Source organism: Lampris incognitus, chromosome 2 (assembly GCF_029633865.1).
Source record: "Lampris incognitus isolate fLamInc1 chromosome 2, fLamInc1.hap2, whole genome shotgun sequence".
In the NCBI taxonomy this organism is placed as follows: Eukaryota; Metazoa; Chordata; class Actinopteri; order Lampriformes; family Lampridae; genus Lampris; species Lampris incognitus.
Window position 1 is genome coordinate 20544581 of NC_079212.1, and position 15132 is coordinate 20559712.

Genomic DNA, 15132 nt, shown 5'->3' on the forward strand with positions numbered 1-15132 from the left:
ACTAGTAGCCTCAGAACAATTCTGACAAGCTTGTTCTGTGACGCCTGAAGTTTAATTGTGAATGCCTTTGGAATACCATCATACCAAGTACAAAAGGCGTAGTCAAAGTGACACTGAGGTAGAGCCCCAGCTAGTATTTTCACCGCCCCAAAGTCCAAAAATGTTGAGATCCTAGCCAAAAAAACGTATCCTATGGTTAACCTTTGTAAGTACCCTCAAAACCATGTCCTCTCCAGATAAATGATTATCCAGTACACAGCCAAGGTAATTAACTGTGGATTTCTCTACTATTGTGGTATCATCGACCTTGATTTTAAAGCCATCAGACTTTTTTAAATTACATCTAGAACTGAATAAAATGGACTCAGTTTTACTAAGATGGAGAGATAGTTTATTGTCACTTAGCCATCTACCAACTGATGTAAGCTCTGAGCTGAAGGTTTTTTCAATCACACTTTCATCTTTGTTGCAGCATAAGCAAGGCAGAATCGTCTGTATAAAGAAAGTGATCACATGAACATGCTGATTTTAAATCAGCTGCATGGTGGTTAGCACTGTTGCCTTACAGCAAGAAGGTCCTGGGTACGAACCCCAGGCCGTCCCAGGTCCTTTCTGTGCTGAGTTTGCATGTTCTCTCCGTGTCTGCATGGGTTTCCTCTGGGTGCTCCTGTTTCCTCCCACCATCAAAGAGATATGCATGTTAGGGTTATTACTCCTGCCTGTACCCCTGACCAAGGTGTAGGAATTATATTCCCTTCTCGAACAGCAAAGACCACAAAAACCGGATTATAAAACGAAGCTTCTTTATATGAAAATGGTTGCAGACATACATTCGACAAAGCTAATGGTAACGTTTTTCTTGCTAATCTCTGAGCGCACTGCTCTCGCACGAGTCTCGACTGTCAACCGAACCAACTTCCTGTTTCCTTGTCGCTAAGCCTGCTGGGAGTTTGAGTTTTACATTACAAAATACAGTAGGCTTTTCTAATATGAACTGTGCAATCTGAACATTCGATCTATTCTTTTTAACATCACAAATAATATTTCTGTAATCATGTATCACATATAGTATTCAATCATATCTCTAATCATGTATTCAATAGAATAATCAATTAATCAAATAAACAATATAATTCACTTGTTTTCATGAACTAATTATTGAACTACTATTCAACTCAATCATGTGACCAAATAAGTCACAACACAAGGCTATGGAAAGAAGAACTGGAGTTTGTCCCCGGGCACTGCAGCTGCCCACTGCTCCTATACATGGATTAAATGCAGAGAACAAATTTCATTGTAACCAAGACAACTTTATAATGACAAAATAAAGTAGCTTCTTCTTCTGGCTTCTTTGTTTATTTACAGCAGGAAAAAAGAGGCCCTAGGATGCTTCCCTGGGGAATGCCGCACTCAAGTATTTTGGGACTGGATAGTAGTCCATTAACATCCACTATTTGTACTCTGTCTTTGAGATAAGAAACTGCCCATTTGACTGTTTGTGTTTTTGAGTCTGTATGTCCAGCAACACTCCAAGAAATATATTAGTTTGAGGAAATTTACTTATGGCTGTTGGTAAACTTGAAGTTAACTGACGGTTCGTTAGCATAACATTGCTGTATGTCCTTTTGTGTCTTCCTCTTTCCCATCCAGAATGTCTCTCACTCTGGACAAAAGGAAGAGATTAATGGGAGCCGTGAGGAGGTGGGGGAGGTGAATAGGAAGGGGGAAGAAGAAGAGCAGGAGCAGAAGAATATAGGCTCACAGCTGTTCTTCCAAGCCCCACACAGGGAATCGGTGATTTTGTTCTCGACAGGCAAAAAGCTGTTTAAAGTTCCATGTTTTGAGACGGTGGAGAACTCTGTGCAGCAGGAGCAACGTAGCACTGTGTTGGCGGTCCAGAGGATGGAGCAACATGGCACTGTGTTGGCAGCCCAGAGGTTGCAGCTGCCAATAAATGAAGAGTACCCATCTGGGTCAGAACCAGCCTGGCAGGACAACCCCTCCATACTGAGTCTCCCAAGAGGTAGCGCTGAACTAACACTCATGTTACCAAAAGTTGTAGCTCATTGTGTTGGGTGTGCATAGTGCTAGACAGAGGTGGACAAAGTACTCAACTCCATTATTTAAGTCAAAGTAGAGATACTCCTGGTTAAATATTACTCCAGTACAAGTGAAAGTTTTTCAGTCAAATTTTTATTTGAGTTAAAGTATTGGAGTACGAGTGTCCGGGTGGAGTGGCGGTCTATTTCATTGCCTACCAACATGGGGATCGCCAGGTCGAATCCCCGTGTTACCTCTGGTTTGGTCAGGCGGCCCGACAGACACAATTGGCCGTGTCTGCGGGTGGGAAGCCGGATGTGGGTATGTGTCCTAGTCGCTGCACTAGTGCCTCCTCTGGTCGGTCTGGTCGCCTGTTCAGGGGGGAAGGGGAACTGGGGGGGAATAGCGTGATCCTCCCATGCGTTACATCCCCCTGGCAAAATTCCTCACTGTCAAGTGAAAAGAAGCAGCTGGCAACTCCACATGTATCGGAGGAATACATGTGGTTGTCTGCAGCCTTCCCAGAATCGGCACAGCAGGTGGAGCAGCGACCGGGAAAGCTCGGAAGAGTGAGGTAATTGGCCGGATACAATTGGGGAGAAAAAAGGGGGGAAATCCAAAACAAACAAAAAAAGTACAGGAGTACTTGCTTTTAAAAATACTTAAGTATTCAAACGTATGTTTTCTTTTTAATGTCAACGCATTGTTGTATTGTTGCCACAATTCATTTATAGAACCTAATCACTGTGAAACAACTACAGAATGCACTGACTTGCTTGTAGAACCTGAGGAAGAAAAAGCTTGTAGAATATGCTACAAAGCCTATAGAAATGCCTATAGAAACACAATTGAATTAACAAAAGGACAGCCATTATTGTTTTCGTTTTTTTATTTAACACAACAATAAAACAATTTAATAAAACAACCAACCTACCTTAAAATCCCAGTTATACACCTCTAGCTTTATAACTGCCTAACAGCGACACTACTTTAAGTGAGACAAAAAACAAAAACAAAAAAAACTCAATAAAGATTGTATTAATTCACAACCAAACAAAACTTTCAGACAATTAAGTATTGGTTAATTTTGAGGTAACATCCACAGCCAGTTTTGAAGTGCACTTCTGCTGCCAATACAAACAATTTGTTGTGGTTGACTTCTACTATACTGTCCATCTCACAGGTCTCTAGTGGTGACAGGTGAGAAAATTCTGTCTCATCAAACTTGAAGATGTTCTTTTTCAGCTTCAGTAGAAGCTAGTTTTCTAAGTTGTGGGAATGAATTCTTCCCCTTCTTGGGCTGAAGATCAATCCAGCTTCACTAAAAAGCCTTTCGCAGGCAGCAGAGACAGGCAGGGCTTTGTTTAGCTTGAGTGACAGGCTGGGTACAGCTGGGTAAGCTGTCAACATAGCCATGCCTTCAGCTGTACATGTCAGGTATGCATCCAGTTGTCTGGTCATGACCCATGTATATGCTTCATATTAGAAAAGAAATCCTCTTCATCAGAAGCACTTGAGGAGTTGTCAGCAGGCCGCAGCAGAGGTTCATCGTGGTCATGAAGATTTTCCTTGATGTAACTGAAGCCTAAATCAGAAACAATTATAGTTTTTTTATCCATCCATCCATTATCCAAACCGCTTATCCTACTCAGGGTCACGGGCCTGAGGAAGATAAGCGGATATCCATATATCCATGACATATATGGATATCCATATATGTCCTGGGGATATCCATATATATGGATAAATGGATATCCCCATGACAAATATGGATATCCATATATATGGCTATATGATAAAAAAAAATAGATAATTAATAAAAATAGATATATAGATAATAATACATAGATAGTATACATATATAGATAATTATCGTTTAATGCTTTTAACTGTTCCTTTAACTTATTGCTGTCGCCTTTACCCACATTGTTGGCATTACCCACACTGTTTCTCTTGGCCATGCCCCTGGGCATGTTGTTGCTGGTTTTGTTGTAGTAGGACAACAGTAGAGCAACACCTTTACTATGCTGTTAGTTGTTGCTAACTTGATTTGACTAACGCAGATTTGCATTTCTCAATCAATGTAATCGATTATCGGGTAAAAATCCATAATAGGCAAACTGTAAAATCAATTAAGATAATCCAAAGGTCTACGGGGTCCTTAAAAATAGTTAAAAGTTAAAAAGTAGGCAGAGCCTCAAACAAACAATCAAACTGTGTTTGTGTGTATATTTATATAAAATAGAATTATAAGATCCATGAAGAATATGATGAGGACGATGCCAAGCAGTGTCCAGGTGCCACCGGAACAGCCTTGGACCTGAGCCACGCGACCACAATCACTATGTGGACCCGACAGGAGAACAGACTACACATGCACACAGTGAAGAATCACATCCCACCATTCACATACATGGGAAAAGAGGCAAGAAAAAATACTAGTCAAACATCGGCATGAGAGAAGGATACATTGAAACAGGATAACAAAATTTATATGGATTTATAAGATATATAAAAAAATGTGATGAGGAAGATGCCAAGCAGTGTCCAGGTGGCAACCACCATGACCGTGGAGAACGTAACACCAAGTGTTTTGGCTGCCACACTTCCTTAAATCACAGAGTTGTCAGTTGTTATTGTTGCTTGATCAAATTGTTGTCTGTGTCTTGCAGGGCCAGCGACCAACATCTCAGTTTTATCTGAATTTAAAAGCAGGAAATTTAGCGACATCCAGTGTTTCACAGCAGTCAAGCAGGCCTCTAAATTAGTCATTTGAGTACGATCATCAGCCCTTATAGGCACATAAAGCTGAGTATCATCCGCATAACAATGGAAATTTATTCCATGACTGCATTTAATTTGGCCGAGTGGTGAAATATAGAGAACAGTAAAGGGCCAAGAACTGAGCCCTTGGGTATGCCATATGTTAACCAGTCAACTAAAGGATCGGACCCTTTAGTCAACCGGTTAGCGCATGTGTCCGTGGTGCAAGAGATCCAGGTTCATTTCCCGGCTGCCCTCTCAATTCGCTACATTGGTGTCAGAAGTGGGATGGTGAGACCTTGAGGCCATTGGAAGCACGTGCGCCCAGGAGCATGAGGGAGCTCATATGCTGAAGCGCGGGGACGCACTTCCCGGGGGGGTAGTGTAACAACCACGGATGTGTAGACTCGCTAGCCCTTGGCTAACAGTTCGGACTCGTTAGTCGACTGGTTAACATAGTTGCCCGTGGTGCGGGAGCCCCAGGTTTGTGTCCCAGCTGCAGTGGTTCCCGGCTACCCCCCCCCCCCGAATTTCACTACACGGGAATGCACCTGATTTGTGGGTTCACGCATATATTTGGCGATATAGTAATAGGCCTCCCTTTAAGAAAATACAGACATACAACTCCAAGATGAATATAGCAAAGAAGATGTAAATATAACATATAAATAAATATAAAATATATATTTATAATATTTATTAGTATATACATTTTTTTTAGAAAATTGATGCATCTCCTGGCAATACATTTGTAGCCCACCTCCTCAAAACTACGTTAGCAATGCCCACAAGCTGGCTGCAGCAAGTGACAGCGACATACAGTGATAAAGCCACTGCCAGTGTGAGCACAGGGTAACAGGAACGTTCATAGAAATGTAGTGGAATCAAAAGTTCAATATTTGTCTTTCTTTTTTTTTAATATATATTTTTTATTGGTGAAAAACAAGCAAACAACAAGCAATACTGGGACTACAAGTCACCATTTTTCCTATTTCCTTTTTCCACCCACCCCCACCCAACCCCTGCATCTCAACAAAAGCACACAATCCAAAGAAGAAAAAATATATATACGTGTATAAAAGGGGAAGACATTGATAACCATTGTCTCCCCCCTAATAGCTAACATCACAAACAACCACAACAACAGCAGTAATAATAATAATAAATGAGTGAATTAAATAAGCAAAGACAAAGTACAAAATACTTGTACATACATAAAACATACATAACCAAAAAAAAAAAAGGTATGGACAATTGGTAATACACCAAGTCAACATGACAATCTGCCCCCAAACACCGCCTGCACCCCGCGAGGCCACAGTCCAAGGTGTACGCACCCACACATTGTTATATTTGCACGCATACCCACCAACATAAACGCATTCCCAATGCACCTATATATACATTATATGTATGTGCATGCAAATGCATATCTCAGAACAGTACACCGTTGTCTAAACCAAATCACACATCCACTGCTTTATTCCAATGGGATAGAGCACATCGTTTCAAAGTGAGAGATAAGAGGCTGCCAGTGTTTGTAAAGTTTTTCAACTGAGCCCTGGACAGCAAATTTGATCTTTTCCAATTTCAGAAATGACATTAAGTCCCGTAGCCAGGACATGTTTGAGGGGGATGAGCGATTTTTCCATAGGAGGAGAATACGGCGACGGGCAATTAAAGAGGCAAAGGAGATTACATTTGTTTAGCAGTCATTTTAACTCCCTCCTCAGGGACACCAAAGATAGCAATTTGAGGCGATGAGTCCAGATTCGATTCCAAAATCTCCAACATAAGGTTAAAGAAGGACCTCCAGTATTCCGTCAAACTCGGGCATGACCAGAACATATGAGTCAAGTCTGCTGGTGCTTGAGAGCATCTGTGACAAACATCAGAGAGGTTTGGGTAAATTTTTGATAATTTTGCTTTGCTAAAATGGATCCTATGGAGGACTTTGAATTGAATGAGACTAAGCCTCGCACAAGAGGAGGATGAGTGTATTGCACGTACTGCAGTGCCCCACCAATCATCGGACAGAGTGATACCTAGTTCAGTCTCCCAGCTTGTCTTGATCTTATGCAGAGCAGGGGGAGTCGTTGCTGATAAAAGATTGTATATAAAAGAAATATGGCCTTTTGACAAGTCAGTAACTGCAAGAAGATGGTCAATGCCCGAAGCCGGCGGAGCCTATGGAAATGCTGGGGTGCTGGATTTGGCAAAGTTGCGAATTTGAAATTACCTAAACAGATCAGAGTGTTCTAGTTTGAATTTGGAACGTAATTGTGCAAAGCTAGCAAACAGGCTATCAACATAAAGATCACCAAGGCAGGATAGGCCTTGTCTGCGCCAGAAATCTCGAATCAATCTTGGCTGGTTGAAAGAGTTGATTGTTGCAGATAGGTGTAGCTAGGGGCAGAGAAGTCCAGCTGAGCTGTTGCCTAATTTGTTGCCAGATTTTCAAAGTGGTAATTACTATGGGGTTAGAGGAGTGCTGTTTAGTCTTAAATGGAAGACTGTTACACACCAATGCTTTTAGGGATGAGGAATGACAAGAGCTAGCTTCTAACTGAATCCAATTATCATCAGTGTCTGACATCCAGAGTGCAATTTTATGCATGTTAGCGGCCCAGTAATATAATTTAAAATTTGGTAGACCAAGTCCCCCTTGTGACCTCCCTCTCTGGAGCAAAGATTTACGAATTCGTGGGATTTTACCCCCCCATATAAAATTTTAAATTATTGAATCCAATTGACGAAAGAAATGTTTAGGTAAAAAATTGGTAAGCATTGAAATAAGTATAAGTATCTGGGGAGCACGTTCATTTTAATGGATTGTACTCTACCTGCTAGGGAGAGGGGTAGGCTGTTCCATCTCTTCAGATCAGTTTTGTCCTTTGCTGTTAGAGCTGTAAGATTTTCCTCACATAGAGAGTGGATGGAAGTTGTAATATTTATTCCTAAGTATTTAAGCCTGGTGCTAGATAATCTGAAGGGAATATTAGACTGGGGTATTTCCTGGGCCAATTGATTAATAGGAAAACATTCACTTTTCTGTATATTTAGTTTGTACCCAGAGAAGTTACTAAAGGATTGGAGAGTGGCTAAAATATGCGAAATGGAACTTATTGGATCACAAATGTAAAGGAGTAGGTCATCTGCATACAAAGATACTTTGTGCTCGGCACCACCTCTTTTGATACCTGAAAACAACTTATCACTCTTAAGAGCCATTGATAGAGGTTCAATAACAATGGCAAAAAGGAGGGGGGAAATCGGGCATCCTTGAGGTGTCCCGCGTGAGAGGGGAAAGAATTGTGATCGCTGATTGTTGGTACATATGCAGGCCTGTGGGGAAGCATACAGTAAGCGTATCCAAGATGTGAATTTCTCTCCGAACCCAAATTGCTTTAATGTGAAGAACAGATGGCTTCACTCAACTCGATCAAAAGCTTTTTCTGCATCGAGCGATATAACCACCTCAGGATTAGACAGGGGCTGGGGAGTGAATGATGTTAAGAAGTCTCCGTATGTTTGCGAAGGAGTGACGATTTTTAATAAATCCTGTTTGGTCAATTGAAATTATAGAGGGCAAAATAGTCTCGATTCTAGCTGCAAGGACTTTAGCAAGTAACTTTTCGTCAACATTAAGAAGCGAAATAGGTCGATAAGAAGAGCATAAATTGGGATCTTTGTCCTCTTTAAGGATCAGTGAAATAGGGGCTTGGGTAAGTGTTGGTGGTAGTGTGCCTTTTTGGAGAGAGTCCTCGAACATCTCCAAAAGCAGAGGTGCCAACTGATTGGAAAACTTCTTATAAAATTCAGCAGGATAGCTGTCCAGTCCCAGGGATTTCCCACTTTGCATTGACTTGATAGCATCCATTATTTCATTTAGATTCAGAGGTGTCTCCAGGTTTTTGTGTTGTTCCGGCGTTAATTTAGTAATATTGAGCCCATTAAAGAAATTTAACATGTCAGTATCATCAGGTGAGTCAGATTTGTATAAATCAGAATAATAGGCTCTGAAATTCTCATTAATTTCAGAGGGGTTAGATGTCAGTGAACCTGAGTTATTGGTTATTTGAGAAATTTGCTGTGAGGCCATCCTCCCTTTCAACTGATGTGCGAGAAGGCGCCCTGCCTTATCCCCATGTTCGTACAATGTTCCCCGAGCTTTAAGCAGCATCTTCTCTGCATCCTTTGTGGACAAACTATTGGATTCAGTTTGGAGAGCAAGTCTCTCCTTGAACAGTTCAGGAGATCGTGAAATGGAACATCGGCAGTCTGCTATTGCCTCTGTAAGCTCACGTTGTCGTCTCTTTTGTACCTTATTATGGTGAGCGGTATATGAAATTATCTCACCCCTAAAGAATGCCTTAAGGGTTTCCCATAGTAAAGATGGACTGGTATCATCAGTTTTGTTAGTCTCCACTAAGAGGTCAATAGACTGGGTGATAAGATTACAAAATTTAGCATCAGACAGAAACGTGGAATCGAATCTCCAGAAGTGACTCTCTCTATGATGGTTTTCAAGGCTCAAGACCAGTATCACAGGGGAGTGGTCAGAATTAACTATAGAGGAGTATTCAACTGAGGTTACTGCGGGAAGAAGCGTCTTATCTATAAAAAAAATAATCTATACGGGAGTAAGAATTATGGACATGTGAATAAAAAGAATAGTGCCTATCAGTTGGATTAGAGAATCTCCATGGGTCGACACAGCCGCACTGATCCATAAAGGCAGCCAGCGCTTGCAACATCTTGGAAGATGTAACTGTTCTCGAGCTAGATCTGTCTAGACTGGGATCCATCACACAATTAAGGTCTCCTCCAAATATTAGCTTGTGAGTGTGTAAATCGGGAAGCGACGATATAAGTTTCCTCATAAAATCTACATCATCCCAATTTGGGGCGTACACAGAGACAAGAACAACCGGAGTTTGATAAAGGGAGCCAGTTACTATAATATATCACCCGTTAGAGTCATCGACTATGTTAGAGGGAATAAAATTTACTTTTTTATTAATCAAGATGGCTGCTCCTCTCGTTTTAAGGTTGAATGTAGAGTGAAAAATATGACCTATCCAGGGTCTACTAAGTCGTTGGTGGTCTATTGTACTCAAGTGGGTTTCTTGTAAGAATGTGATGTCTGATTTCAAATGTTTCAGGTGAGAAAATACTCTAGCATGCTTCACAGGTCCATTCAGGCCCCCTACGTTCCACGAGATAATTTTGATGGAGCCTCTCACTCTCACCGAACTGCTTGGGTTATTCGTCATAACAATCTCTGAAAGTCAAATGATAATGGGATACGGTGACTTGGTTCAGTTGAAAAGTCGTCAGGCATACGTGCAAACCCAGTACGGTACTGCAGCAAGAAGAATGACAGACACATGCCAATCCGAATGCAAAAAACAGGTAATGGGCAAAAACAACCCCAAAACAAAACAAAAAACAAGCAAAACAAAAATATACCCCCCTGTACCTATGCTCATCTTCCCACCTATGATGAGCTGCAGGCAAAACTATTTATTAACTTCCGGAATAACTAAATGAAAGCACTATCCTTCTTATTCCTCTATCCTTACAACAGAGAGCACTACCGAGCTTGCATATGTACTGTAAACACACATCAACAGATTTAGAAATAAAACAGGAACTTACCAGAGTGGCACAAAAATGCCAGAAAAAAAACAACCTAATATACGTATGTACTATATGTGTGCACGCACGCCTACATCTACATACCCATACATACATATGCACATGCAACTGTATATACACACAAACGCACACATACACGTATGCACACGCAAACACACACAAACTCCACACCATTACCTTGAAGGGTCAAAGCCGTTTAAGAAGCAGGTTCTGATTTTGAGACGACTGCAGTTTGAAAAAAGAAAAGTCCGAAGTAGACTTCTATGTTCAGTGGGTGGCGTAGTTGTCCGAAGAGACTCCGTTTTTTGTTTACTTGGTTTGAGGAAGCCGATATCATGGCGATCGCGGCAGTGGTGGAAAAAGTCCAAATGGAGTGTCCAGAATTAATGTTTAGTCCACATGTCCATATTCCAATGGCAGAGGTCCACAATCCAAAATCAAACGTTAATGTTATAACGAGGAACTTTCGTCGGGTTGAAATGATCACATTTCAACAAAAAAAAAGGCCGAGGTGCACGGTAGCCAAATCAGCCGCCCACCGTGACACCTGGGATTATTTAATTGTTTATATAACTGATGCCTGGCCCGGACCGAATAGGAAAGCCTCAGCAGTATTTCAGGAGCCGTGTACGTTGCGAGCTTGTTTACTCGATATCAATTTGCCAGGTGTCGGTTGTAGAACATTTCAGCCTCTTCTGCGGTGTGAAACTTGTGCGCCACGCCCTGGTGTGTTAGTGTAAGTACAGCTGGATGGTGGAGTGTGAACTTAATACCGCTCTTGTAGAGTTTGGACTTGATTTGTTGATTGTGAGGAATGTGGCGCGCTTCTTGGCCAGCTCGCTGCTCATGTCTGGAAAAATACAGATCCCTCGACCCTGATATACAAGTTGCCCTCGTTTTCTCGCTAGGGCGAGTACCTGGTCCCTCTGTTTGTAGCGTAGAAAGCGAATTGTCACGGGTCGGGGCCGTTCTCCTTCCCCTGGTTTCGTTCTCAACGTGCGGTGTGCCATTTCAAGCTCTGGTGGTGAGGTGAACGACTCGTCTTGCAATATGTCAACGAAAAATTTAGACATAAAATCTGTGGCCGAACGTCCCTCGTAACCTTCGGGTAGTCCAACTACTCTGAAGTTGTTCCGACGAGAGCGATTTTCGAGGTCTTGTGTTTAAGATGAAGGTTTTCAGTTTGGGGGTTGTTTCAGCTGTGTTTCAATGCTGGTTAGCCTGTCGCTATGGTTGTAGAGGGCAGTATCCATTGTACTCATACGAGAGCCCAGATCTTCCACCTTGATTCGAACCGCATTTAAGGTCGCTTGAATAGGAGACAGTGAAGCTTGTATTTCGGCAGAAATCGCTGCTCTATTCTTCTCCAGTTCAACTATCAGGTCGGCGATGGTCCGAGCGGAGTTAGCTACTTCTGCGGTAGCCGTTGTTAGCTTAGGCTCTGGAGGTGTGGTAGGGCCCGTGGTCGTAGTTTTTCCTCTCTGGGCGCTGGTCTTATTTTTGCCAGACATTTTTTAAATTTATATTGTAGCCTGTTCCTGCAACACTGAATAAATTCAAGATTTACTGTTGATGTGAATAGTAAGGATTTACGAAATCGCTCGAGAGCTGCTCTCTCTACGTCTGCTTCACTCGATCGCCATACCAGAAGTCTCAATATTTGTCTTTCAAATGTTGTGGAGTAAAAGTCATGTTTCCAAAAAATATATACTCAAGTAACTAGCCTTGTTGAGCCATTTTCAGTTGAAATTTGTCCATTATAATTTTATATAGCTGACAACATCAACTGTTGTGTTTCAGACTTTTTCGTCCCGAAGAACTGTGCCCACAGCCCAGCCATGGCATTGCTACGCAAGCGTCTGCCCCCAGTAGAGGAGTTGCGTCTGGATGCGGAGGTGGCCACGTACGCCTCAAGACCTGCCCCTGCCCCTCCCACACTCCAACCCCCTCGGCCCCGCTGCGGAAACCCTCTGGCATTCATTCTGCACTTCCAGGAATCCACTGTAAGCTTAGTATTAATAATGTGGATGTATGGGATGTTTGTATGTCAAAAGAAAAAAAAAAGGATTAATTTTAGCCTATGAATCAAAGTCCAGAAAGTTAACCAGGATTTGAAAATACTACTTTATTGTGCTGCAATTAAGAATAGAACTATTAACACAATATAATATACAAGAAGAAGCAGATCAAAGAAAGTTGAATCAGTTCATCTGGACACAACGTTTGTTGAGAGAGAAACATTTCATCACTCATCGAAGTGACCTCATCAGTCTCAACTGACTGCAGGTATCCCCACCTATATAAACAATACAGTGGCATAACAACCGAAAACAACGATCAGTTTCATATGCAAATTGCTGTGAGCATTAACTAGAGATTCAATGGCAATGTGTACTATTCACAGAATATTTGGGAATGGATGCAATCAGCAATCACAGCACTGTAAGATGATGACAGATGTACTCTTAGCCCCCCCGGTGTTCAGGGATGGCCGTTCCCTGTTCACATAGATGGCCTCTTTGACTCCTCATTCAAACCAGCATTCCTGTCTATTAAGGATGTGCACATCCTTATCCTTGAAAGAGTGGCCACTGGCCTGCAGGTGGGTGTAGACTGCGGCGTCCTGGCCTGACGTGTTAGCTCTTCTTTGTCATGCAATCCTCTTGGCCAACGGCTTGTTTGGTTTCCACGACGTACAAGTCACAGCAATCCTCCCGGCACTTAACAGCGTACACCATATTCTGTTTGTGCCGAGGGACCGGATCCTTGGGGTGGACCAATTTCTGTCGCAGCGTACTTTGGGGTTTGAAAGCAACTGAGACGCGATGTTTGGAAAATGCACGCTCAATTGTTCTGACACTCCCGCCACATATGGAATCACCACTAGTTTACGCTTAGGTAGCTGTTGTCCTGCTCTTCTCTTTGATCAGCTGGTGCACTGTTTGGGCGTCTGCCTGGCTTTGACAAACGCCCAGTCAGGATAACCACACTTAACCAGGGCCTGTTTAATGTGGGATTTCTCCCCTTCCCCGGTCGCTGTGTCGGTGGGGACGTTGTCAGCTTGGTGGTACAGTATCCTGATGACTCCTAGTTAATGCTCCAGTGGATGATGAGAGTCAAACCTTAAGTACTGATCAGTATGAGTTGGTTTACGGTATACATCAACAATCAAATGTCCCCCATCACCAATTGCAGTAGTACTGCCCCCCTGTATGTGAAGTACATGGACTGAAGACACAGCTTCAGGAGCAGACACACTTGGTCAGTGTTAAGGGTGGTCCTATTGCTAAGGGTGGGATTGTTTTGTAATTTCATATGGACAACCTCCACTGCTTCATCAACAGGAACACGTGAAGAGAGTTAACATTATAAGAGACCATTGTTTCATCCCCCTCCATAATGATGTCCCTCACCTTATCCACAAAATCCATAGTGTTCTGAATGTGATGTTCATTACTGCCTACCAACGGGTTAAGAACAGATGCCAGAAACTTAGAGATGTTATAGGTCACTGAGTTAATCATACAAACAATAGACCGTAATGGCACATCCTGTATTATGTATCTTAGGTAAACCATACAGACTAGGTGTAGCTTCCCCTGGGTATAAGCTATGGTACAAAATTCTGTGAATAGCATTGTCCTGTTATAACAGCTTCACACAATCTGTCACCTTTTTCTTGTAACCACCGCCTGGATCTCGTGTCAGGGGCTCATAAGTATTCATGTTGCTAAGTTTAACTTTCTCATGTTAGTCTGTCTGGTTTAATACAACAGCGCATCTGCCTTTGTCTGCCAGGAAGATGATGATGTTATTGTCCTTATTAAGCATCATAACTGCATTCTTCTCATCTCTGCTAATGTTGGACAGCAGCACCAGCATTGTTGAGGCAGGCTGAAACTTTTGTCCGCAGTTGCTCCGCTTAATTTGCAGGCTCTTATGTATAATCCCGCTCTGTCTGCAACTAAGGCTGAATCTCAGGTGGTTCCTGTAGTCTGCCATCTTACGTGCTGTTTGCTAGTACTCAAGTACAAGTTTAAGGCAATCCTCGCCAAATTTTGCTGCCACGCTGGGGCAAATACTGCTAGTGAAACTGATCACAGCCACAGAATCAGCGATTCGTAAAAACATCGCAAGCCTGGAAGCTGTGATTGCAACCATCCCCAAATTCACTGTGAATAGTACACATTGCCATTGAAACTCTAGTTAATGCACACCGCAATTTGCGTATGAAACCGATCATTGTTTTCAGTTGTTATGCCACTTTATTGTTTATAAGAGGGGATACCTGCAGTCAGCTGAAACTGAAGAGGTCGCTTAGATGATTATTGAGTCACCTCGATTATTGAACATGCATAAAGACAATAAGAAGCAGAGATCAAATTCTCTTCTACCGATAGATTAATATGTGGATTGTCTTTTTTTATATGTGCATTGTCCTTATATTGTTCCTTTTGTCATTTAGACATTTGTGCCAATTGACTGCGGCCCTGCCTCCCCCAGCGCCTCTGCACTACCTGACAACATTTGCATGATGGGAAGTTTTTCCTAAGGCTGCCAGCTGAATTACATTGTTTCAGCCGTGAAGAGGATAACGGGAGTAATTACTCCTGTTAGTAGCAACTGTTAGTACTCCCAGTAGTGACAATATTTGGGAGCTTGGAG

General features: G+C 42.2%; 1 protein-coding gene across 1 annotated transcript; it reads left to right on the forward strand.

Annotated features, from left to right (window-relative positions):
- Positions 1-240: 240 nt before the first annotated feature.
- On the forward strand, positions 241-15081 carry troap (trophinin associated protein). The gene is made up of 4 exons (XM_056298963.1): positions 241-264; positions 1654-2026; positions 12268-12470; positions 14933-15081. The coding sequence occupies exons 1-4, from the start codon at positions 241-243 to the stop codon at positions 15017-15019; spliced, it is 687 nt and encodes a 228-aa protein (XP_056154938.1). The 3' UTR covers positions 15020-15081.
- The last annotated feature ends 51 nt before the right edge of the window (positions 15082-15132 follow it).

What these genes read in the sequence shown, in the direction of transcription:
- troap (XM_056298963.1), top strand. Translation starts at nt 241, where the DNA reads ATGATTATCCAGTACACAGCCAAG. An exon ending in TTATCCAGTACACAGCCAAG is followed by an intron (nt 265 to 1,653) that starts GTAATTAACTGT and finishes TTTCCCATCCAG; the next exon opens with AATGTCTCTCACTCTGGACA. An exon ending in TGCACTTCCAGGAATCCACT is followed by an intron (nt 12,471 to 14,932) that starts GTAAGCTTAGTA and finishes TTTGTCATTTAG; the next exon opens with ACATTTGTGCCAATTGACTG.